This window comes from Amblyomma americanum, chromosome 4, assembly GCF_052857255.1.
Source record: "Amblyomma americanum isolate KBUSLIRL-KWMA chromosome 4, ASM5285725v1, whole genome shotgun sequence".
Taxonomy (NCBI): domain Eukaryota; kingdom Metazoa; phylum Arthropoda; class Arachnida; order Ixodida; family Ixodidae; genus Amblyomma; species Amblyomma americanum.
In genome coordinates, this window is record NC_135500.1 from 41,893,177 (window position 1) to 41,919,353 (window position 26,177).

Genomic DNA, 26,177 nt, shown 5'->3' on the forward strand with positions numbered 1-26,177 from the left:
GCACAAATGGCACGGGGGGGTGCTTATCTAGCTCTAGCCTGTCACTTGCCTCCTTAAAAGGCTCCAAAAAATATATTTCGTTCAGGGTAGATTTGTTCACCTCATCTAGCAGACAGTTGCTCCTCGATTCCAAAAGAGCCTCAATTTCTTCGTATACGGACCTCACCATTGGCAGTTTCGAGTTCCATCTGGTGGGCAGGTCCTGGTACGCGGCACGGGGCAATTGCCTAGCAAGTCCACTTTACTTCAGAAAGGTTACCTTCTCATTCTTACTCATGTCCTGCATAGTGGGCACGTCTGCCGTGATGAATAACTCATCAAAAGTGTTTCGGAGCACTGTATTCAGAATGTGAGCCATGCAAATGATCCTGGTGTACAGCCGGACTGCATTTATAATATTAGCGTCTTGGTCCGTCACAAACACTACATTCTCTAGGATGTCTTTCAAAAAATCACGCTTGGAGAATCTGCACACTATTTCCTTCCGTATGTTTTCACCTATCTTCCTTCCATTCGGGAAATCGCAGGTGAACAGAACTTTGCTCTGCAGGACCCAGTTATTGTCAATAAAATGGACTGCCACAGTACTGTAGGCGACTTTCTTAAAGACGTCTGTCCACATGTCAGTTGCGACTGCACACCGATTTTCCTTCATTGCAGCTTCAATGGAGGGTTTCATGGCAGCTTGCACTGCATTGGCTGCCTCAGCGGCTTTTCGAGTCAGAGTTGTTGGATGTGGAAGCAGGTCACTGGCAGGAACGTTTCTGTAACAGGCGCCAATTTTCATCAATTCTTCTCCAAGCTCAATGAATCCTTCTCCATGAATGAAATCAAATGGCCACATACCCTTGACGCACAAGCCCACACAAGCCACTGTCAGGCTCTCTTTAATGCTCACTGGAATTCTGGACTTATTAGCAGCAAAAAAAGAAGTGATGTTCACTCATTAAAAAGTTTTTGGCGCACAGTTTTGACAACTTAGGCGCGAGGTTCCTGTCTTGCTGCAATTGTACCTCAGGTAAGCTTCGCATTCACTGCATTGCACATGTCCCACTGGTGCCAACGTGGTTGCATTAACAACTTCAAGAAATCTCTTCCAAACGTCACTCTTGTCAGCATTCTTTGCCACAAGTTTGAACTGCCCTGACAAAAGTCCTTCCTTCACCTTTGCAGGGTTCATATTGGAGCACAAGGAAAAGAGAGCCCGCAAGGACGGCACTGTGCACGAAACAAGGCAGTCTTGAAACCTAGGTGTAGAACTCCTTGCAATAATACAAAGGTGCCCCATTTCCCTCAACCTCAATACGCTGCTGTTATAAAATGACTTTATCCTCTCCTATTAGCCTTAACCCCTCTTGACGACATCACTTTGTTGTCTTGATCTGTCGTTTTGCTTTCTTCATGGTGACATGTCTGCTTTCGTCTTCTTTTCAGTTATTCCTGTCCTTTACCAACTTCTCTGTTGCTCTGTGCTTTTCATTTTTATCCCCTCCTTCGCTACTGTTGCAGCTCGCATCCACCCTTCAGAATTTATTACAACTACACGCGACAGCTTTTAAGTACATGGCGTGGCCATTCATTATGACAGACCCCCCCCTCCCCCAAAGCTTCCCTCGTGCAGCCGCACTGAGGCCGATTCAGGTGTTGCATAGTTTCGAGAACGGCGCACTTTGCTCCAGCTAGCTTAACTAGTGTTCGGACAATGCAGTGCTCTGCATTGTAAGAAAACAGATGTAAAGGAACGGCGCGCAAATGCCATAGCCTTTGAAGAACTGGGAACGAAAGCTATAAAACATTTTTGACACACTTGGCAAAGGAGTGCCCATGAAATCCACGACCCTCTCAATGACCATCGACCCAGCAGGGAGCCAGGGGCTTGGACATCAAGCGTCCTGGTCTTCGAAGCAGCCGCCACAGCCACCACGCATCTGCGAGTAAGAGTGCCTACCAACCAAGGTGCTCAGTTCAAAAGTGTAACCGTATATACACGGGCAGGCACCCGTACGTACGGGCCATTTGGAAGTGTGGGAGCAGGGTGGAGGTGGGGGAGGGATATTGGCTTTGAAAGAATACGTTGGAGAACTCTCCAGAACATAGCTTTTGTCCTGTTATCTTGAGTCCCCGCGCACTAGCTTTCGCGGAATTCAAATGCGCCGAGGATGAGAAACAGAGGAAGGCTCGAGCAACCTGCATGAGTAGTGTCGACAATGAATAGTTGGGATTGAAACGTATCTGTGTCTCCATAACTAGCATTCATCATCCGCATTACCACGCGTAATTGCCATTATTTCTTTCCCTTTTATGTTCCTTTTCTTCCTTTTTGCCTTGGGCAGCGGCATTGCGAAATTCGGTCAAAGAGCTCAACAACTGCACTTGGTGGCTGAAAGCTGCACCCACACATAAGCACACGCAGATGCGATGGGCAAACAAAAAAAAGACGGCTGTTTTCCCCATTCCTACGAAGTCCCCGGCTCCTGTCACCACCCTGACACTCTCACAGTCGCCTCATCCCTGAGCATCCTCAGCCGCAGCAGTAAACGCTTTCTCCCCTCTATTCTCAAAGAACCGGAGAAAAAAAATTGGCTGTGGTTTAGCTGTGGTTAAACCTGGAGTGACACGATAGCATCTGGCCGAGTGGAACTCGCTCAGTCGAATTGCAGTCAGTCTTTCGCCGCTCCGTTTCGCTGGGCGTTCCTTCTTCATCTTCGCCCCACTTGACACAGCGCATGCGAACAGCTGTTGCAGTTCGGTTTCACCACAGCGCCGCGCCACCGGCAGCAGCAGCTGCTCTGCACCACGTGACCAACCACGTGGCAAGTCACGTGACCAACCTCGTGACCAGGGGTGGCCATGCTGAAGGCTCGAAGAGGTGGCATAGTGTAGCTATCACTAGAAAAAAAAAAAAAAGAAACCCGAACTGAAAAGAGTTGTCCCAAAACGCGGGTAAGTTTACTGGGGCAAAGGAGTGCGTGGTCAACTCATTTCCTCCCCTCACCCCTGAATAGCCTCCGACACGATGAAAAATGGGACATTGTCTGGTGTGACGAGAGAGATTTCAATGAGTAGGGACTAAACTGGGCCTAGAGGAAAAGCTGCTTAAACCACAGGCTGGGCGAGACTTTTTGATAGGCCCTGGCCTGGCCCAGACCCGAACAGAATCAATGTTAATCAGCCCGGGCCAAGGCTTTCGGGTAAGCCCGGGCCTATGCAGTGTCTACTGCTGCCAGTAATATGTCCTTGCTTATGGGCTAATAGCACAATATGATAAGAACATGCAGGACAATTTTGTTTTGAGGAAATACACAACATGCACGGAGTTCCTTCAGAAGAAAATCTGCTGTCCGACCAATTATAGCCATCTGGCCGTACAGGAAGGTGCTCTAGCTTCTGAAAAGCAAACTTCACGGTTTGCAAGAAAGCAGAACCTGTGCGTGTTTTTCGCCCTTCCCTGCTGCAGAGCGACCGTGACCATTGTGTTGCACGCTCACAAGAATGTCGACACTCGCCAAAAACTGTCTAGGTCATGATACCACACATGGGACGTTCTCAAAAGCATGCACTCAAAGTCCCATGTTGTCGACATGGACAGCACGGACAGTATTTTTTATGGTTTAACGTCCCTAAGCAATTCAGGCTATGAGGGACACCGTAGTGAAGGGCTCCCGAAATTTTGACCACCTGGGGTTCTTTAACATGCACTGACATCGCAGAGTACACAGGTCTTTAGCATTTCACCTCCATCTAAATGCGACCACCGTGGCCAAGATCGAACCCGCGTCTTTCAGGTCAGCAGCTGAGCGGCGTAATCACTCAGCCACCATGGCGGCCAAACAGTATTTTCTATAATGACATATTACACCAACGATGACACTGCTTACTGCAGAATGATTCGCTCATGCTGTAAAAATGACCTGGTCCAAAGCTTGAACTCGGTGCTCCTGGCTGTCGATAGAGCCCTCACCTGTCTAGGACAGTCCTATATGGACATCATGAAGTGCCTAATATTATCTTTCAAGCTCCCAACACTAAGTTTCTAATTAACCCAAAGACTGCCACCAACACTTGCAAGAAAAACGTTTAAACTGCAGTCTTTTTGTGGCCTCCACTTGTTCATTAATTTCTTCTGAGGAAGTCTCATGCTGGAGACCCCTTTTTGCGGTGAAGCTCGGAAACGAAAAAAGAATGAAAGGCTCTCCAGCTGCTTGCACGTGCTGTGTGCACGCTTCCTTTGTACGATTACTTAAAACAATGGAAAGCAGCTCAGGGTGTGCATGAGCACAACGCTGCCAAGAGCTGCACGAATGGTGTTTTGGGGACATGAGAGGTGATTTTCCCTCCCTTTTGCCAAAGCTGAGCAACTGTCTCCACTGGTAACGCAGTGGGGTAGAGAACGCAGAAGGTTGCACATTCTTCTGCTGTGGCCAACAGAGGGCCAGATACAGCCAGATACTGTGCGGCCGTTTAAAAAACCAGCATGGCAAGACACTGAAGCCAGGATGGTTGAGAGGACCCAAATGTCACACAAACGAGAGGCTGAGAAATTCGAGCGTCAGCATCCCTTCTATACTCAATGTCACGAAGGATGTCACTGAGGCCACCATAATTTTTGTCTCACTTCCTCGAGCATTTCTTTGTACTTGCTTCGGCTGTCTCTTTTCTCGTTACTCTGACATCAGTGGTCCTACATCAGTAGATTCCTCTCGTCACGTACTGCTAGCCTCGTCTTCGGTTCAGAGCAATCCCCCTCCTGTACCCTGGGAAGTTTCGGTACTCCCCAAGGCCCTGTCTTTTTGCCATTCCTCTTTAATCTGGCTATATTGCCCACACCTACTTCCCTTCATTCCATCCCCTCCCTAAATTTCTCTCTCTACACTGATGACATTACCCTGTCGGTATCCTGAGGCTTTGATGGTCACATCGAAGACACTCTCCAATAAATTACAAACATGGTAGTAGAGCATGCTGCTCCCATGAACCTGCACTGTGCCGCTTCCAAGTCTGAGCTCCTGCTCCTTCCCTCACAGGGCCGTTATCGACACTCTCCCTCTGTCATTGTTCACATTAATGATCACACCATTCAAAAGGTCTCTCAAATTCGGATACTTGGCCTTTTCATTCAGGCTAACCTACTGAACACTCACGCTCCTCAAACCCTTTGTATGGCTGTCGATCACACCCTCTGCCTCATAGGGTGCGTGTCCAACAAGCACAGAGGTCTCCGTGAGTCAGAACTTCTTCGTCTTGTCCAGGCCTTTGTCCTTAGCAGACTTATGCACTAACTACTGTACCTTCACCTCTCCCGTGTGGAAATCAACGCTGTGGGTGTTCTTTCCCACCATGTCCATAAATGCACTTTTGGCATTCCCTCTAATGCATCCATCGAATGTCTTCTTCAAACTGGTACCCTCAATACCCTCCCTGAGATTGTATAAGCTTATCTCACCTCACATTATGTCCGTCTTGCCCGTACCACCATTGGTCGGAATATACTTCAACCCTTGCCATCGACTGTACTTTCAATTACTCAGTCCAAGCACACTATCCCCTATAATAATCATCAACTCCTATAGATCATCCCTTTACCCAGGAACATGCACCCTGTTCACCATCCAGAATGATGTCAAAAACGGACGGAAGCCCTCCAAAAACAGCTGCCCAACGACAAAGATGTGCTCTAGGTCGATGTGGCTGAATATCCCTCCGGCTTCTCCTATGCCCTTTCTGATGTTTATTCTAGCAGCCGCCATAAATGGCTGTCACTATACACACCACCTCTTAGGAGGTGGCAGCCCTTGACTGACAACTCGTGATATTACCACCTTTGCCAGTGATTCTAAATCAGCCATTCACACTTTCAACAGGGGTCGGATATCACGTCCAGCCCTTTTCCTCCTCCTAAACCCCCCCCCCCCCCCCCAACCCACTCCTTCACCTTTCTTTGGACCCCCGTACATGCAAGCCTAGCCGGTAACGAGGTGGCTCACGCCTGCGTCCGAGGTTTCGCTTTGCGGACGCCGGCCATGAAGTCCGCCTTCGGACACGTGGCCTCGCTTACTGCACTGGACCGCCTCCTCTCTTTTCATTACATATATGTCATCATGTAGCGAGGGAACAGCAGTTCACAATTGGTAGCGAGGTGCTGGAAGTGGTAAAGGAATATGTCTACTTAGGGCAGGTAGTGACCGCTGATCCGGATCATGAGATGGAAATAGCTAGAAGGATAAGAATGGGGTGGAGCGCACATAGCAGGGTCTTTCAGATCATGAATCGCAGTTTACCAATATCCGTCAAGAGAAAAGTATACAACAGCTGTATCCTACCGGTACTCACCTACGGGGCAGAAATGTGGAGGCTAAAGAAAAGGGTTCAGCTCAAGTTAAGGACAACGCAACGAGGTATGGAAAGAACAATGATAGGTGTAACGTTAAGAGTCCAGAAACGGGCAGAGTGGGTGAGGGAACAAACGTGGGTTAATGACATCCTAGTTAAAATCAAGAGCAAGAAATGGGCTTGGGCAGGGCATATAATGCGAAGGTAAGATCCTTAAGGGTAACGGAGTGGATTCCAAGAGAAGGCAAACGAAGCAGGGGGCGGCAGAAGGTTAGGTGGGCGGATGAGATTAAGAAGTTTGCGGGCGTACGGTGGGTGCAGCTGGCAAAGGACGGGGTTAATTGGAGAGACATGGGAGAGGCCTTTGCCCTGCAGTGGGTGTAGTCAGGCTGATGATGATGTCACCATTACTGCCTCGGTCGCCTTGAATAGCCCACTGCCCACTGCAAAACCTCTCGATATCGCGAGGTCTGTGGCTTTAGTTTCAGACTAGAACTTTTCCCACTCCTACGTACCTTCCGCCACCTCATCCACCCAGCTGTCTATTCCTCCTCAGCATGTAATTTCCGCCCGGCCAGAGCCAACCTCGACCACATTATGTGGGATTGTGTACGTATCCCCCCCACCGAAAAAAAAAAAATATCCCTGAATTCGAAGGAGCAGTGGGAGGCTGCCCTACGCAGCCCATCGCCTGGTCTCCAGGACATCATGGATTGTGCTCGGAGGGTAGCGAAGGCCTTCCCAGCGTAGGACCTCTCTTGCCCCCCTTCCCTTTCTGGATAAATGAAGTTGTCAAATAGTTGTAGCACTGCGTTCGCCTCTATTTTCTTTTCTTCTGCATGTGCCTTGTTTACCGCTGCAGGCTTCCTGATGCTTACGAACCAAGTAGCCCGTCAAAAGTTCTTAAAGCAAGGATTACAACAGTTAACCACGCAGTTATAAAGTGAGAATGTCGATCGTGCTGCTTTTGCGACTAAAAAAGCACCACCATCGACGTCACCTCCCAGACAAAACAAGCGTACTGTTTTCACTCCGCCGCGCAGCACACGACCCAAGTTGAGTACAGCGTTGCAATAAACAGGGAACTCCCTTTTCACCGCCGACGGATGCGTGTTGGCTGACAGACGCCACCAATCTGCCACAGACGCTCACTTACGCTACCTTGCAAGGAGGGAAACCAGGGAAATGCAGCCCGATTTCCAGGGAAGCACTGGTCGCTTCAAATGATCATCCAAAGCTTGACAGTAGCTATCAAACGCTGCAGCCACGCACAGCTACTTCTGCGCACGCTAAACTGCGCTGACTGCGCCACAAATATCCCGCCGGCAACAGTTTGGAGTGGAGAGAGGAAGTAGCCGCGTGAAAAGCCCGTTCGGCACATGCACGGCCGTCGCCTAGCGACAGATACCGAAGCGTAGGAACCCGCCTTTTCTTTGCGTGTACTTCAGCTCTTCAGTTCCTCCGCAGCTCCGGCCCGCCCTAGAAGTCAATTTTAGATCATGATTCCTGACAAGATTGCAATTAAAAAGCTCATGAATTTTATAAAAACTTACTTTATGTTCTTGCTTCCAAGCCACCGATCACGTGACTGTCATGTGACTAGTTTGTATTTCGCAGACTCAGATTTGAATCGGTCCGAGCGAAGAGACAGCGCACTGGACCAGCGTGATTACCGTCCTCAGCGTCATGTCGCATATGTATTGTTGCGCGAAGTGGTGCAGCACATCCGGCAAGAGTGGAGAACATCTCTTCAGATTTCCTTCTGACCACAGGTATTTATGAATTCACTGACTATCGTATCCCTCTTTGCATAGCCGTTGGCGACCGTTGTGCCTTTGTTTTGACCGCCCTTGGTCGTTACCATTTGAAATTGCCGACGGAATAGAACTAGTTTTACCTGGCGCTGTTTACTGCAGTGGCTTTGGTTTTGCGAGATGAGTTTGATAAGTACGTTTAAGGACATTAAAGCAAAATTAAGGGAAGGTGCTGCAGTTTGAGATGGCCCAACAGCCGTTGCCTCTCATAAGCGTGGGACCGTTAGTTACCTTGCTTGCTTGTTCGCATGTGTGTGTGTGTGTGTCTGACTCACTGACTTTTCTCGCTGCCTTTAAAAGCTTATTCCCCGCAGATTCCGGTGCCCTCAGAGTGTATTTTAAATATGAATATTCTAACTTCTGTGCCTATAGCGTCGTCAGCGGAGTAATTGTAATGCTCAGTTTGGCTGTTTCTTTACGGAGTTCAGCGCGCTTGAATATTATTTCTTGCGTGTTCGTGCATGGTTTCTGCAGCAGTGATGCACGTCACATAAATTATCGAGCTGTTCAGACTAACACCACTAGTGTTGGACACCGCGCTGAAAGTCCATTGCACGCCGTGAGCCGCATATAGAAAGTCCGCCGGTCTTGTTTTTCTTACTTTTACCGGAGCTTTTCCTCGCGATATCCGCGCTCAACCACCCATGTACTCCGTGGAAGCGTTTCTCGAAACTATTGCCTACCGTAGTGCTGCCGCTCCAGCATTGTAAATTTCGCTCCACACTCCACCCCGGCTGTCCTCTACTCTGCTCGCTCGCGGGGCGCACGACTGACCTTGGAGGGCTCTGAACTCTCCGCATTATCCCCATCTCCTCACATATGTCACTTATCTCGCGCCTTGTCCTTGACAGCTTTTGGGAAGCTCGCAAATAGTTTCGCCTAGTACGCCGGAAACGCTCGTTTCCGGCGGGTGGGTGAGGGGAAGGCGAAGGTCGCTTTCTTCTTGTCTGTGTCTTTTTTGGGACATTTCCCTTGCTTAAGCACTTTTTTCCCCTTCTTCTGGACCCATGCTATTTGCCTGCACCTTCAGTTTCTTGAAAGAGCAGTGTTTCCTGTTGATGTTCTGCTCACATCCCTTTCACACTTCCCATTTGATCACAGTGAAAGCAAAAGATGAAAAACTGTGCCTACTGGTTCATTTACCTGCTGTTCTTAATCCAGACTTCAAATTTGTGGGCAAGCAGCTGTCTGCCATAGCATAGCTACATTGGCACTTGTGTTTAATGGAGGAATTAGAAAAGAACGAATCATGGGTGGTGGTTAGTATGCAGTTACCTAGAGAAAAGTGTGAGTGGAATAATTGCTATGATCAGATAGAGCTTAAGTCTGCAGTGAAGCTCTGTCCCCATTTCTATCTGCTGCACAAAATTATGCCGCACCCAAAAAGCAGTTGGAACAAAGAACTAGTTATTGTTACCTAAACCAAAAGCAGATCACAAAAGAAAACATAAGCTCAAGAATTTTAAAGGTTCTGGCTTGTCGATCATAGCCAGACATTAAAAAGGTGATTTCATTCATCGTTTCGATTGGCCAGCATAGCAATAGACTAGCAGGCTGTGGCACATTGTTACAAACTGCTGTCTTATTTTGCTTGCATCCTGCCACAGTTGTTTTCACGCATATATGTTATATAATGTTCGTACCCCTTTGCTGTGTAAGGAGATGCTAATAAGCATTCCTGAAGTGAGGTATGCAAACCTTTAAAATGTATGAAATCATGTTATTTGGCTGTTTTTCAGATTCTCCATTTGGCTGAAATATGCCAATAGGCTTGAACTCCTGGAGACACCAAGGGAAAAGGTCTACAAAACATACAGGCTCTGCTCAAAGCACTTCACGAGGGATTGCTTCACTAGTGATGCCTGCATAAGGCTCACGCATGAAGCAGTCCCTTCCGTGAAGGTGCATGAGCCTCGTCTGAGAGCCTTGGTGCACCCGGGTAAGCAAAATTCCTCTCCCAGTAAATTCTTCCCAAGCTTGATCCCTCAGTATATCCTGTGGCTTTTTTGTTGCAGATTTCTATGAAGAAGGTGCGGCACAAGGTGAGGGCACTATTTTCAGAAAAACCCATCCTGTAAATGTAAGACCAAAGGGAACAATTGCATTCATAGAGGCTAACTGCAAACATCACTTCCCGGGCACAAAACTTTCCTGCTTCAATGTCATGTGGCCATTGTTTCAGTTGCATCAGACTGCAGTTGTGTACCATGTTGTAGCTTAAATTTCTCTTAACCATATTAACAATCAGATGCTGGATAGTGCACTCCAGCAGCAGTGAGGAAAATAATTTTTACAACTCTATGTTTAGTATTCTTGTCATTATTACTTACTGTTCGCTGCGGTGAATAGAGGGCAGACTGCGCGAATTCACTCCAAAATAGCACACAGGGTCAAGAAAGAACACACACACGCACAAACTGCCAGCAGCTTATTGTGACACACGAGGCGGTAATTATACATGAAGTGGTCGCATATTGTGCAAGCATGGAGGGTAAACATTTTACCGGTTTCTAAGGTAAAAATGGTTCTTTGAGGAGCAACCCGCCAGGATATTTAGCGATGCACATGTCACTTAGGCTATCTGATTTCTTCCTGAATGATTTCGGGAATAAGTTTGCAAGCATTAATAGTGGTGACATTGCACGCTTCATAGATAGGTTTGCAGTTTGATTTGTATTTCCTACAATGCACATCAAGTGAATTTATGGCCTCGTGGTTCACAGTAAAGTGTTCGTTTGTGTGTTTTCATTCTTCTTCCTGTGTGCTGCTGCGCTATTTTGTATGTCGCGGTATATTGATTGCACAAATTTTTCCTTTTTAATCGTAACTGCCTACAAACTCACAAAAACGATTTAAGCCCAATTTAAGATCACACTAACTCCCAGCAAGAGAAACCGTTCCAAATAGAACATCAAGGCCATACTGTGCACTGAGCAGAAGGTGCTGCTATGCAGAGCTTGATTGGCTATCTTTTTTTCCTTGTTCGCATAGGCATTGAATCCGCTTCACCACTACAGTCCACTGCTGCACCAGTGGAAGTCATGCTTGGTCACGGTAAGTCTTCCTGCAATCTTGCATAGGAAAACATTCCTAATGTCTCACTACACCAGTTGGTTTGTTTTCCTTGGGAGTAACTAAGTGGTACCTATATTTCAGACTACTTGCCGTTGCCATCAACACTTGGGCTAGGCACAATTGCTGGTGCAGATTCTGCTGTCCATGACACAGGTAGGTGCACTAAGTCAGGATCTGTTTTACATTACAGCTTGAAATGAAGAACTTTTCATTTGGTTCAGGCTAACCCTGTAATGCAGTATTACTTATGCTGAGGGCTCTGTCATAGCACAAAAAAATAAACATATGTAATTACTTTGCTGGCTGATTTCTTTAGATTGGGAGTGTCTAAGTGGTCGTTTAATTGCAGACGACCCACACTCTTCACGTGCCCCGCAGCTCACTGATGTGCAGACTACGCCCCCTCCCCCAGCTGACGAAGAAGGTAGGTGCAATGCACTAATAGTGCAGTGATAATCTATGAAAATTCAACAATGGACTGCAGCACTATTGCTGCAGATTTGCACGTAATAAATTAACCCTCTGCAATAGCAGCAGTGTGCAATTATGTCGTGGTGTGCAATAATTAGGTGCACGTCGGCACATCTTACTGTACCACTACTTCGGATGCCAGACATTTGTTTCAGAAGAGAAGAAACAAGTGTTAACTTTATGCTCACCAACTAGTATTTCATATATTTTTCTGTGTGCATATGTATGAATGCATTGTTTACGTGGTGGACCCCTGTGTTATCTGTACAGAATTATATTTACAGGTAATTTTTCATTCAGCTCAATGAAAACATTGGATAGCCTTCTCAGGTACTTGTTGTGGAAATTGCTTCACTAGCCTGTTGCTTACCATTCACATACACGCTGCGTAGCCAGGCTAAAAATGTGCACCTGAGAATTAAAATGCTTGGTTGAAGCCTCCCACAGTGTGTTTATTTATTTGACAGGTGCTGCCCAAAGCACACCCATCAGAGTGATTGCATCAGCATCATGGGACTCACCTGATTATGGTAAGTACTCAAGAAAACATTAGAATTTATTGCAAACTACAACCTTCCACTTCAATGAAAAAGTATGCATCGGTAACCTTGATATATTCATGATGGGTATCGGCAGGCCCGTAACAGCGTGTAGGTATCGCTTTACTGCACATAAATATTTCTGGTTTTTTCCATTTGCTTAACTCAAGCTTGTCATGAAAAATTGCTCTGAATATTAAGCAGGCAAAACACATGGATAACAATGAGATCCATTAACTATTACCCTGTCTGTATTACGAGCAACTAGTTTCCATTTAAGCGAGGCGTAAAGTTGGTCGCCAGAAAAAACTGTCCCTATCAGCGAGGATCATATTAACGGGGCACGACTGTATTCATCATTTCACACAAAAACATTGCCCTGCAAGTTTGGCAACCTGTAGCCCTGTGACTGCACCCTAATCTTGATTTTGTGAGGGATGTAGATGTAGGTCTTGCTCTGAGGCAAACATAAATATGCTTTTTTTATATATTTTTTGCAGCTGAAGCTGGTCCTAGTGGCCTCAGCGGTGCCAAAGAGAGTGTCAGACAGCCAGTGATGACACCAGCATCAGGAACGCCCAAGAGTCGGCGGAGGAAGGGCGCAGTTGTGTACACCCCTCGCACCAAAAAGCGCTTCGAGAAGTTGCATTCTCGAAGCGACAGGTACCGAAAGGCACTGAGTCTGATTAGGAAAAGGCACGACACAAGGCGAGTAACGCAGCAGGAGGCTCTCAACAAGCTTGAACCGCATTTGCCACAAGACCTTTTTGAATTGGTTAAAGCTCAAATCAGGCTCTGCTCATTTCCGAAATCCAAAAAGCACTGGTGAAAACAAATGAAACAATTCGCTCTCAATTTGTTCTTTCACTCTCCAAAAGCTTATCGCTTCCTCAGAGAAATGCTCCATTTGCCACATGTGAGGACGCTAAGGCGCTGGCTGGCAGACATCCCAATGACACCTGGTATCATTCCAGGTGCCATGGATGCAATAGAATCAATTACAAAAGATTGGCCACTACAAGACAAAGCATGCTGTCTTTTATTCGATGAAATATCCTTGAAAAAAAATTTGATGTATGATCAATCAAAAGATATTGTAATTGGCTTCACAGATGATGGGAATACTAGGACTTCTCGTGTGGCAAACATAGCCCTTGTTATGGCGGTGTCTGGCATATCAAGAAGTTGGATGCAGCCAGTAGCCTTTGCAGCGTCCCACAATGCAACTTCAGTTCTTGCAATGCGCAAGCTGCTATTAGATTTAATTCAGCAGCTTCAAACCAAAGGTCTTCTGGTGAAAGCGGTCATTTGTGATCAAGGGTCGAACAATGTGAGTCTGTCAAGAATGCTCATCCATTCTATCCATGAACCATATTTTGTTGTCAACAACCGCAAAATATACTTCATGTTTGACACCCCACACCTAATCAAATGCACAAGAAATAATTTGCGACGACATAAGCTCACCATTGGCTCTGAGGTTGTTGACTGGACACACATCGAAACCCTTTACAAAAAAACTCGTCACATTGATCGGGCCTCCAAAACACCAGTTGAGCATCTCAAAAGCAGATTGGCAAAAAAACTAAAAGAGCAACACATCTACAGGATGCCCTTTGCTGACATGAGAGTGAAGTACGCCACACAAGTGTTCAGCGAATCCGTATCTGTGGCACTCCTCACTCTCATTGCCATTCAAGAGCTTCCTGTTGATGCAAAATTTACAGCAGAGTTCACGGAAAGGATGGATAAGCTTTTTGACTGCCTGAACAGTTCGGCCCTGAAAAAGCAAGACGACAAGTTGCGGTACGCAATGACAGAAGGCTCGGAACATCATGTCTTCCTTGAGTCGTGCATAGATTGGATCGCCCAATGGCATTTTGGTGGTCCTCTGGACAAGCAACCACACACCATCAAAGGTTGGCAGATTACAATCAAAGCCTTACTTCTGCTGTGGACAGATCTAAAGGCAGATTTCGATTACACTCATCTTTTCACTCGTCGGTTGCAGCAGGATCCGTTGGAAAATTTTTTTGCAATAGTTCGTCAAAAACATGGCTGCAATGAGACACCTAATGTGTACCAATTCGTGGCTGCTGTAAAACATATTTGGATTGGCCAACTTTTCAAACTTTCGCAAGGAAACTGCGAAGTGACAACACATGCGTTCCTCACCAACTTGGAGAGTGTTTCTGCAGTATTGTCACCAAGCAGCACTCCAAGCACAAGCCACAGCAGGCAGCAAGGCTCAGGTTCATCTGACTTGCAGGCGTCTTCACAAGATGCCCCTGACATAGTATACGAAAATGTTGTGTACCATGTCGCTGGCACTCTTGTGAAGAGCTTTCTTGACCAGAGAACCACAGAATGCACATGTGAGGGAACACTCCTTGCAGCAGACGGTGGCTCTCTCCATGGACGACACCAATTCTTTGCACTACTCAAGGAGAATGGTGTTCCCGAGCACCTTTTCCAGTCAATTGCCGCAACTTCTGAGGCATGTCTAAATTATATAAAGAAATTGGATTCGGCCTTCAGAAAAGAAATCTCTTGCTGTGCTCATTTGTCCAATGTGTCCAGGAATCTTGTTGAGAGGATGCCTAACCAGCAAGCTGTTTTCTGTTCATTAGGCTGCAAAATTAAATTCCTTAAATTATTCTGCCGCACAAGGCTGCATTGGCACCTTTCCTTTTTAAACAGGAGCATGACGTCAAAAACAAAACAGAGTGCTCCCGCCAGAAAGAGGCGCAAATTAGCCGGCTAAATTCATGAGGCACTGTGTTAGGATATTATTGTATTTGGATTTTTAATGCTGCCTACTTACTACACATGTGCTCTCTCTTTAACTTTTTGTTGTACTATTTATTTTTTATGTATATAAGTATTTATGTACCTGTTTATCCGTAATTCTGCTCCGATTGCACATATACTGTACTGACTGCTTTTGCTCCTGCTGCGTTACTTCTTTTACAAAGTACAAGTTTGCCTTCTAGAAGCCTTGTGTGCCTTGTTAGTATGAGCATTGCTATGACCATTGGTTCTCAAATTAATATTGCTGAATGCTAACAACTTACAAGAGGTGCTAGGGAAACCGTTTTGTTTTGGCTTCTCTTTCTTCCTGCGTGACAAGTATACAGGCTCAGTGCCCTTCAAGGAATGCCAGAATTCAGTTAATGACTGGCTGTATGCTAACCATAGTTCTTATGATCAGTAACAGTGCCATTTGTGCAAAAAGTAAATTTGTGAAGCACACCATAATGTTGAAGCATACATCGATTCAGGTGCTCGAAAAAACCAAAAAGTGTTCTGCGGAACCCAGGAGTTCTTGTGGTATATAACTTGGCAACCTCTGGTCATGGCTTGCCCTCTGTTATGCTGCTGGGAAAATTGGTGATAGCTACAGTTCATTTCATACATAAGGTACAACACAGTGAAATGTACGAAAGTAATCAGCAAGGAAAAATGAAGGGAGGTATGTTATTCTGTGCTTGTTTTGTGGCCGAGTGGTCTGAGGATTGACAAAGCAACAGCGTGTCGTCAGCAATAACAGTGCATTTAATCAAGCTCATGACAAATGCGTCATGTAGTAAGCCTGTAGGCAAAGCATTCACCATGTTTCGCTCACCACAAGGAACGCACTACTTTTTGGTCATGGATGCAGGCAGCGCAAACAAGAGCGCTAGCTTTGACAGCATTGCACCTGATGTATGAAACAGAGAGCAGAACCCACAGGCAGCAAACGCGGACTGGCTCAGGTGCTCGGCTCTGTAACATTTAAGAGGGGTGTACGCATAAGATGAAAAATGTTTGACATGTTTGCTGGTGTCCAATACAAGCGTGCTCGAAATATGCTGCGGTGCTATTTGTAGTTGCTTTTTTTTTCCTTCTGGAAGTTGTAGCGTTTGGGGTTTCACCTTTTGGAGCAACACATGGGTCATGAGGGGCACAATAGCAGCGGCCGGCGCATTACGCTGAACTGTGTGGCGTCCATAAGCGTTTGCAGATACTGTACAGTACACGGACCACTTGCAATTTACCATTCAGTAATATAATAACTGGACATTGTGGTAGATGCAGTATAACGCCACATAGAGAAACATTACTGGCCTGTTACGAACCCTGTGCGTTTTCATTTCTCAGATGAGTTATTTATACGCACGCATATTTTGTTACACCCCAATGTGTCATCGCAAGCTGAATTAATGACCTCCAATTACTGTTCGTCACCAGCCACGGCCACAACTGTTCAGAGAATTTTCATAAAGTCGCTTCTCCACACAATTCTCGGCCTGCCCTGGTTGCATCTTCCTCCCCTTGGTATCTACAAAACAAAGAAACCAAAATAGGGCATGGCAGACGAGCTGTGTCCTAAAGCATGCAAGCCTGTAACTCATCTGCCAAGAGCTAAACGTGCCCAAGGTTACCTAAGTTCTTTTCATGGCATCTGTTTACTAAGTTATAGCACTGCAGCATATTATGTTGTCCTTAGTCTGATGCAACGAGTGAAAGGCTGAAACTTTTCGCTGCCCTTCTCTGTATGTGTGTATGCATAGCCACAGACAGATACATTTCAATACATCTCGGATGTTGTACTTCACTGCTGTTCATCTGAACCTGCACAAAAGCATATGCTACATGAATGTAGCACATGCTTATATGTACCGGACCTACCTTGATAGTACCTTACCTCTTTGTACCCTGTATATATTCTCTGTGCACTCGCTCATGTGTTCTAGGTTTCCATAATGGAATTTATTAATTTTGATTTTTAGAACGATTGTCACTGATATTGCAATGCCCAAGATGCCTAAAATCACTTTTGTACATCGATTGTCACTACTGATGTTTCCTTTAATAAACTGTTCTTTGGAGAAAACTATTTACGTTTTTGGTACTCGAGCGAGCGCCCTAAGCAGCTGCTAATCAGCCGCGCTGGCCGCGCCGCTCGCCACCATGCACCGTGCTGCCTCAACAGACACATCGAAATGCAAAAGCGGGTAAGCAGATGTCGTAAGTACTTAGGAAATCAAGCGGGAATGCAGCGCGGGAGCAGCAAATCACCAGTATTTACGAAGCTTGCATCGAGCTAGCGGCCGCCAGCACCACGAACGCGCGAGCAACCGCCCGCAACCAGCCGGGTAAACAAACGCCGCCATATTGGATTTTCTGGATTGGCTTGGCTGAGCTTGTTTCAAAAAGTTTTGAGCAATTTATGCCTTTACCGCCAACTCCCAGGCACCGCCACCGTCGCATTTCAAAATCGTCCCCATTGGCTCTACGGGAATGTCACACCCTTGGCTGAACCGTTTAAATCGGGCGGTGGCTCAAGCAACAGAAGCGTTTCGGTGCAGGTGGGCTGGAAACGCTGATTGGTCGATGGGATGCGCTTCTCCGTGACGTTTTTCTGCTTCTCCCTCGTTCTCAACCGGACGTGGGTTCGCCGCGCCTCTCTCGGCCTGTCCCTAGAGTGCCTAGGGAATCGCTAGGGCCGGCTGGCCGGCCGCCGGGCGTGCGTGGTCTGCGGGCATTCTCTTCGTGAGCGTAGGCGGCGGCGCGCGCGTTTCGGAAGCTGTCCAGGTATGGCTTTTTTTTTTTGCGTGGTGCGCTCGTCGGCGCAGCCAGCTGAAATTTCTGTACAGTTCTTGCTTCCACGACATTGCGATGACCCCCAAAAGGCGCTGACCCGCGAGAAATCGCCAGCGACATAAAGGTACGCATTTTATCTCAAATTTCGCTTCATGAAGTGCTGTACCGCTTACCTACATGCCTTGCGCATTCCAGGACCTCGTTTTCTTGCTGCAGGAGCACGTCGTGCTGGTGTTCAAAATTTTGCAACTCCATTACGACGACCCACATAAGGTGCGGTTTGAGGACCGCCGGCGTCGCCATCTGAACCGCCGTCTGACAGCCACGATGAAGCGCTTGTCTGGCGTGCACGTTCTCAATCACGAGGTAAGGGTTGAACAACGTTTTCGCAAGTTTTCTCGTGCAGAACTCGCCAAATTGCGGCGCTTGTAACGTAACTTTTTTTGCAGCATCGTTTCCTGGACCGGGGCATCGACCAGATGTCAAAGATTATCGTCGCGGCCCTCGTCAAGATCTACGGACCAGGGATAGCGTCGGCTTCAAGGGCAAGACCAGGAGAGGTGTACGTCGTGCACCGGTGTCGTCGGTGCGGAGCCAAAGGGCACAAGACGGACCACTGCTGGGCCTACTGCTCACCGCGCCGCCACGCCGCTGCAGGTCGCGGTTGAAGTGCTCCTGCAAACGGCCCTTTTTAGGGCCACCTCATTGTTTCCTGGCAGATCGCGAGCGTCCCGTTTCGTGCCCGTATTCCCTCTCTGTCGAAATCGACGCCAGACATCAAAATCGCGCGGTGTGAGCTAGTAAATCGCTGGTAGAGACAAAAACTCGTGCTTGTATAGACTTACCCATCTCCAGTGCGCCTTTGTTTATTTCCGTAGGCACTACTCGCGCTTTGTAGAAATCGACGCCAGCCGCGAAATTTTACATGTTAGACCTCGCTACAGCATTAGCGCAGCGTGCCTTCGTTTCTTTACGTTCTAACTTTTATGCAGCGCACCTTTGTTTGCTCGTTACTTTTGTTCTTTTCAGTCGTTTCCTGAATCCGTCCAAAGAGCCGGGCTAAATGGATGATTATGGAACCACATGGCGATTGCACTGCATACAGCACGACTTTGGTCCCTGTGTTTTTAAATAAAAACATCAGATGTCGAAGGTCATGGTCGTGTCCGAGGATGGCTTCCACAGCTGGGGCCTAACCATAGGGAGCGCACACGCTTTGTCGTCGTTGCCGAGTGGAGAGGCCCAAGATGGCTGGCATCCTTAATAAAGATCCCTTCTCGGGGCCGCTTTAGTGTTTCCTGGCAGATCACGCGCTTTCCACCCTGTGCACATGCTCTCATTTCCAATTAAAAAGGTCCTTTAATAACAAGATGTTGCATGGTACTTGAACAATAGCGGCTACAATGACAAAGGTGAAGAAGTGCTGGAGTTATACGGAAATAAAAAAGGTTGGGGGTGCCCACATAACCTGAAATGGTTTTGGACAGGACTCCTAGTTAATTGCATTTGGAAGAGAAAGACAAGGTTTAATTTTGCAGTGTAAGCTTGCTTCTCTAGAATGAACAGAGAACGTTGCCTCGCACTGTTTGGGCCACCTTCCTTGACCCCATGAAAAAAAAAAGGATGCCTCTGGGGAACTATTTGCGGAATTTCCGCCCCCCCCCCCCCCCACGCCCCTCGATTCAGAAGGGGAAGGGGGGGGGGGGGGGGTGACGGCCTTTTCTTTGTCGGGCTCGGCGCGACGCACGATGGACAAGACGGCGAAAGGAAGGGGGCTGTCAGTGACGCATGTTCCGCGCTCTTCGCTTAGCCAGCGTACAAGTCCCTTCGACAGCCTGAAATGCCTTCGGTGGGCATCGTCACGCATGTCGAAAGGATTGTCATGCACGTGCGACCGCCGATAACATTCCTTGCAAGCTTATTCATTGCCGTGAAAATCGGGCGGTGAGCATTTCTGGTGCGAAGTGAAGGAACTTAGTAAGGTCTGCAAGGAAAGACCTTACGCAACTTTACTGGGGCATAGCCGCCTTTCCGAAATTAACCGTGACAAGTGCCTAGCTGTCTTTGGATTCCAGCGAAGTTGCAGCTGTACCTCCGAATCCTCCTCGCCCGTTCCCACGCGGCTTCGCATGCCATGTGCGGTAAAAAGAACAGTTTGCAGAGTTTAAATGGTTCAAGTATGAAGCTATGCAATGAAGCCAATTACAGACTTCTGTACAACAGCTAGAGGAATTTCAAGAGCATGCTGTGTGATGGTAGTCAAAACTAATGCCGTCAACTATTATTTCGTATTTTTTTGACCAAACAGACATGAAATGTCTGAAGATGAATGTGTACCAAACACATCGGTGCATCAGTTAATTGTGATGCGTGAAAAAAATTGTACTAACATATAAATGCCCATATGTCGTCATAATCAGGAATACTGAAGAATTAAGGAAAATAAAAGGTTTTTTTTTTGTTCAGGCTCACACACCTGCTACAAACATCTTTATACGCGTACGTAACAATTTATGACTCTGTAAGAAGCATTTTGGGTAAAAAGTACAGTATGGCAGAAAGGAGTCTTTAGGAAATGCACTGTGTAGAAATAGCCATACCAATTTCATGTGATCGTTCGATAAATGTAACAAATACCGTGCAAACAAGCTCGCTGCATAGTATAGTTTTTTTGCAAGTTACTGGTTGCAGACCGCTCTGCAGTCACTGGACTGTGATTGTGTAAGTACTGCATGACAGTGCATGGATTGCACAGCAGTTGCTTGTTCATTTCGTTTACCACCATCATTTGTAAGAAGGGGCCATTTCTCATATACATGTGTTTCTCTGCGAGTGTCGTTCTGCGCAGCGAGCGTTCTTTTGTGCCCGCATGTGTGCTTTCGGTGCGGGAGTGCGTCCTTGGCGGCACCCTCCGTTCTGCGAACGGACCGATGGGCGCCCGCTTCGTTAGCTTATTGGTGTGGTCGTTAGGACCGCGGGAAATGCCGCCGCTGCCAGAAGTACGAACCGGAGAGCCGTGCGGCGTCTCCTTTCAAGTGGACCCATGCACGTGTGCGCGTGAGAGTGTGTGTGTTTGTGTGTGTGCGCGCTTCCGGTGCACTGCAGGTGCGCGGTAGCCTGCAGCGCTTGGAGGCGACTCAGTCAAGTGACAGACGACAAGGAACCCGTGAGAGTGTGTGTGCGATGCTATTTTAGCTTGTAAATAAGTTTTCGTAAATATACCCTTTTGTATTTCCTTCACATGAGAGTTTAATCGTTTCATTTCTTCAGCGCGTATTTGTAACATTAATTTAATCTTAAGCCTCATTTCAAACACAATGAAACAGGACGTGTAACTTTTTGACATGTTCCTTTTTGGCAGCCTCTAAAAATATTTCCGCATGAATGGAATGGGCTAGCTTAATTGTTTTGCAGCAATATAACCACGGGACTGCTGTAACTTGCAACATTTTCAAATTGTGTGAGTATCACTGCATGTGAGGGGTCACAACCATATCCTAGCTGTTTCTTGAAGGTCCCGTTGCTTTGATGGCAATGCTTGGACAACCATGACCATCTTCCGCATTCATGCGCACAGGGTATGCCCATTACGTGCATGCCTTTCTACCTATTAATGCCTTACAATGCAAACAGACAACAAATAAAAGGAAGAGCACAAGTACAGACAGTGTTTGTAGCCCACACTCTTCTTCTTCACGTCAGTAAATATATATGGCACATACCCACGCGGGGGGATTTGCCAAGGTACAGTGGAGATTGCCAATGAAATATTTGCACGGGGGAAAAAAAAGACGTGAGGCGGCGGCGTAGAAGACTGAATCAGAATAAAAATTGGAAAATTCAATAAAATTTAAGAAATATGAATTACCGAGAATAGAATCAAGCATTTTAGACATGCAACAGAATTTTGTATGCAGCTAACAAGGTGACCGATCAGTCGCACTTATGCGATCATGAAGGTAGCCACAAACACTGCTTAACGGGAATTCCTTGGCGCTCGCACCGAACGAGAGAAGAACTGGAAGAGATAGAGGGAGGCCTAACCTCGAAAGAGGGACCTCCAAATACTGCTTTCCTTGAACTGCGAACCGCCGGCAAGAGACGAGAAAATGACCTATTGTTTCAACTTGCCCACATGAGACACAAAGGTTTGTCGCAGCGAACCCGCATCGGCGCAAGTATAAATTTAAGTGAGGGATTTTGCATCGCAGAAGCGTCACTGACACCTCGCAACGCCTTGATTTACACCACTGGACATTCCATGGGTAATTTAAGTGGTGAAAATCCACGGTATTGAGCAACGGATCACTCAAGCTGGCTGAAATATGTTGGAACCGCTGGAAACGTGAAGTTTCCAACATAATGAGGTGAAGGACAGGAAAGATTACAGGAGCGCTGAGAGCTGACCTTGCCAATAAATCAGCCACCTCGTTAAAATAAACACCCGAATAGGCAGGTACTCAGACCAAGTGGATCTCACGCACTGTGCACGGAACATAAAACCTAAGCGACCAATTCAATAACGATTTTCCGGAATTTTGGAGACTAGAACTGAAAGGCAGTCTGCAAGAATGAGAACTCAAGCTACATGCCTGGGAATTAAGAGAAGAGCCAAAATAACCAAAAAATCTACGAAGAATATAGGAGTATAATCAGGGATACAAACAGAATAGCTCCAAGCCAGATCCTGCGAATATATCCCAATTGTAATGTTTAGTAGCTTCTTCTGAATTTAAAAGTAATGCTACTACTTTGAACTTTAAACTTTGGGGGTTCGAATAATAGCTGATAAATCACAGGGGGACAAAAACTGAATAACGGTAACAGAAACTTTGGCTATATTCAAGAAACATTACAAATGTCTTCCTTCGACGACTCTTCTTCCCGCACTGCCCCGTCCACCCGTTTTCTTCAGCAACTCGTTGCAAGGAGATCAGATCAACTTGAAGCGGAGCTAACAAATTCTGCGTGAACCTAACTTGCGGAAGCTGATAGCGTGGCCAATGCCTCCCATGCCTACTACGGATGGAATCAATACAAAGTCGAAGAAAAAGTATACCGCAGCACACATGATTGGAAGTGAAAGACGAATTTTGTTGATGTTGTTAGCCTATCAAAAGATGGCACATACCTACACTGGGCGATCAGCCAAGAATCCGGTGGCTATTCACCTGTACTCAGTTAAAAAAAAGAAAGCCGCGCGGGAACGCAATACTGGTGGATGTGCTGAATTTCAGGAACAAACGTATCGTGCAACAAGTAACAAAAATATTCGTGAATCAGATTTTACATTGCATAATGAACCATGACTGCACCAAAGCAATGAGATATAAGTGAAGCATTTCGTTGCTTTCGTGACAGAAATGAGTTATGAGGTTTGTTGAATAAAAAAAAGTGATTTTTGATGGCAGCCAGCATGAGCCATTTAAAGTTATAGCTCAACATTAGTCACATCTGATATAGATGACACGCATGCTTTGAAAACAAGATAATGTTTTTCTTTTTTTTTTATGAGAAATGCACAGGCAGTTTCAAGGCTTGCTTCACAATTTCATTTCTGGCGTATACACAAAGGCATGCCTATAAATTTTTCGTGTGTTACACCAGAACCAACACTACTTAAGTTGGTAAATCATGTTCATTACCTGGGTGTCATTAATAGCAAACATATACTAATGCTGCTAATCCTATAGAAGAACAAACAGCGGTTTTATGAAGACGTTAAATAATACGTGACACTGCATGTGTCCATCAGGCAATGAACTGTGCGGCAGTTTCAGTTTCTCTTCTCTTATTTTCAGTTTCGGTTGTCTTACTTTCAGTTTCGCTTCTTCAGAGTTTCAGTCACATGCATGTCTCTTGACACCACGTATACGTGACGCAAGAAAAGTAGAGGGGGGGGGGGGGGGGTTCGGCGGAAACTTGGCGTCATCATGACATCGGTCGCTCCGGTGTGTCGTTCGATCTTGCATCTACAATACAACAACGTGTCGACGAGGTAAACAGTTACTATGAGTTGCACGGGATCTTACGCCCCCTCGTACATTCCTAGAAACACCGGGCCAGTCACCAGTACCATGGAACCAGTGGAAGGCACTGTTTTCTACCTACTTAGAGGCGTCTGGCCTGAGTTTGCTGCAACCCGGCGCAAAGCCATGCCTTTGCAGTCGCGCGGCGTCGAAGGTCAGCGTCGTTCCGCAATTAACGCCTCCTGCCACGAGCGCAAAATGAAGGAGCAGGGACCTAAATTAATGGCGATTTCCACTGGTCGTGCTGGAGCAGCTTTTCTTGCTCCGCGACGACGAATTCGAGTTCAACTGGTCGACCTGGACCGACCGCGCGAATTCCGCTGGTCGATTGGAGCAACTCCGTTCCAACGGAGCTCACAAGGTTGATACGCCGACCAGTGGCGGATCTGCTCCGAGGCGGTTTGGGGCGCTCTTTTGCGATTCGAGCGCCTCACTTCAGATCCACCAGTGGAATTCGCCATAAGTGAAGTTACGAAAGGCGAAGATACGTTTCAAACCGCGCTCAGCACTTGCAACCGTCTGTCCTCAGCCACGACGGAACGCTGCCGCGGTTCAAGATATGTTTACAGAACCCTGGCGAGCCTGTCAGCTGCAGGTTTACATTGCTCAGTTACGCGAACCTGCGTAGAACTGCGACTTCGACAATTCCGTGAACACTGTTGTTCGTGATCAGCTCGTTTCTGGCGTTGCGTCGGACAACTTCATAGGATGAAATTGTTGCTCGAAGGTGCAGGGCGAACCGGGAAAAGGCGATTAATCGCTTGTACGAAGAGGCACTTTTTTTTTTAAATTCAGTGGTCACTTTGGCGATGTAAAGTGCGCGAGGCGAAAGCCTTTCTGCGCCCACTGTGGCTGCTTCTTTTAATTTTTATTTAATTATTTTTAATTTTTCGCTTCTGAAACTGCATTGTCACATAAGTTAATTTTTCCTTTTTATTTTTGTTTCTTTAAAATTGTTATTTATTTTTATTTTTAACGTTTCGTTTTGAGCTATTAATTTACTTCACAAATTAATGTGTAATTACAAACTAATGCGCAATTTCTAATCACCAATTACTTCTTAATTGCTAAGACTATATGGGTTATATCAATTATTATACCATTGATGACGTCATAGTGTGACAGATTTCGCGGACGGATGGATAACGAGAGCCATTAAAGGCTTTCGCTTTAAATGTTTGCATGAAGTCGCCTATAGGCAGCTATTGGCTCTAGATTGCAGTTATTCGTTTCGGGCCCCTGATTATACACCTATATTCGCTGTTCATTTTCTAGGGGTTCAGTTGGCCCTATAGATAAGGTCTCTTGCATCGTTACTGATGTCATTATACTTGCTGACAGCCTTTCTGTCCTGACTCACTCGAAGGCTCGAAGGACGCTCTTCTGGGCCATTCTCTAAGATTTTTCATTCCACTACATGTTAAAGAAATGCGCTTTCACTGGATACCTGGACACAGCGGCATTGATGCTAACAAGACGGCCGATTTTTTAAACAAAATCTGCGCTTTGTGGGCCTGTGGTACCATTTACTCTAAACACTGTGCATTGACAACAGCTTGCTTCCAATGGTTCCTGCATCTGCATTTTTTCAGTCATGAGCCTCTTCGTGCTGCAGCGGATTTTCAACATTCCCTTGGAGTGTGCTTTGATGCTCCCCTGCTCCACGTGTTTTATAAATACTGTCGAAAATCGTACTCGAATAAAACAACTTCGAATTCATCAATCAACACTATTCACAAATTAACGGCACAGCCATGGGTACAAGGATGGCCCACACCTACGTCAACATCTTCATGCATAGTAATAAGTCTAAATTTTTGAAAGATTGTCCCATTAAGCCCACCCTATACAAACGCTACTTGGATGACATCTTTTTAATTTGGACTGACACACCTCGTCCACCCCAACATATCTTTCACTTACACGTGCGCCCACACCACAATTAACTTCCTAGATGTTGAGATTTTGGTAAACGAAAGCTCACTCACCACCAGTGTATATAGAAAACCGACGGACCGTCAACAATACGTACACTTCCAAAGCTGCCATCCTCGTCACTCTAAAACAAGCATCCCATACTCTCAGGCACATCGATCTGAAGGAATATGTTCCCAAGATGAAGACTTCGTAAAAAATTCCAAACGCATGCAAGAAGTCCTCATTAAGCAGCGATACCCGTCGCCATTGCCGACGATGCCATTCAAAGGACATCTAAACCCAACCGAGAGCAAATACTGGAGTGACGTTGATACAGCGAGCAAACAGACCATCAGGCAAATCTCGTACTTCCCTTCACCAGTAACCCAGCCGCCTAACGTACGTAAACAAAATCT

The 26,177-nt window shown here is 46.4% G+C and overlaps 3 protein-coding genes across 11 annotated transcripts in view; 2 read left to right on the forward strand and 1 right to left on the reverse strand.

Annotated features, from left to right (window-relative positions):
* LOC144127899 (uncharacterized) overlaps positions 1-17,388 on the reverse strand; it is a 39,702-nt gene extending 22,314 nt beyond the window's left edge. The window contains exon 1 of one of the 4 annotated variants that reach the window (XM_077660878.1): positions 17,291-17,388. The gene's annotated coding sequence lies outside the window, so the exon portion shown is untranslated. Of the gene's footprint in view, positions 1-7,491; positions 7,720-7,883; positions 7,933-17,247 lie in introns of those variants that run through there. The other 3 variants (XM_077660877.1, XM_077660879.1, XM_077660876.1) reach the window with 3 other exon arrangements.
* LOC144127898 (uncharacterized) lies at positions 7,937-17,108 on the forward strand. The gene is made up of 8 exons (XM_077660875.1): positions 7,937-8,102; positions 9,884-10,083; positions 10,160-10,186; positions 11,136-11,198; positions 11,301-11,372; positions 11,569-11,643; positions 12,158-12,220; positions 12,730-17,108. The coding sequence occupies exons 1-8, from the start codon at positions 8,017-8,019 to the stop codon at positions 13,056-13,058; spliced, it is 915 nt and encodes a 304-aa protein (XP_077517001.1). The 5' UTR covers positions 7,937-8,016; the 3' UTR covers positions 13,059-17,108.
* A 184-nt stretch (positions 17,389-17,572) lies between the features above and the next one.
* Positions 17,573-18,972, forward strand: LOC144130091 (uncharacterized). 6 transcript variants are annotated; one of them, XM_077664116.1, is made up of 4 exons: positions 17,573-17,806; positions 17,869-17,939; positions 18,011-18,181; positions 18,265-18,972. In XM_077664116.1, exons 3-4 carry the CDS (start codon positions 18,143-18,145, stop codon positions 18,481-18,483), a joined length of 258 nt encoding a protein of 85 aa, XP_077520242.1. In that variant the 5' UTR covers positions 17,573-17,806; positions 17,869-17,939; positions 18,011-18,142; the 3' UTR covers positions 18,484-18,972. The 6 variants fall into 6 exon arrangements, with proteins under 6 accessions (XP_077520242.1, XP_077520244.1, XP_077520241.1 ...); XM_077664118.1 differs by having other exon boundaries at positions 18,032-18,181; XM_077664115.1 differs by having other exon boundaries at positions 17,573-17,939.
* Positions 18,973-26,177: the final 7,205 nt, after the last annotated feature.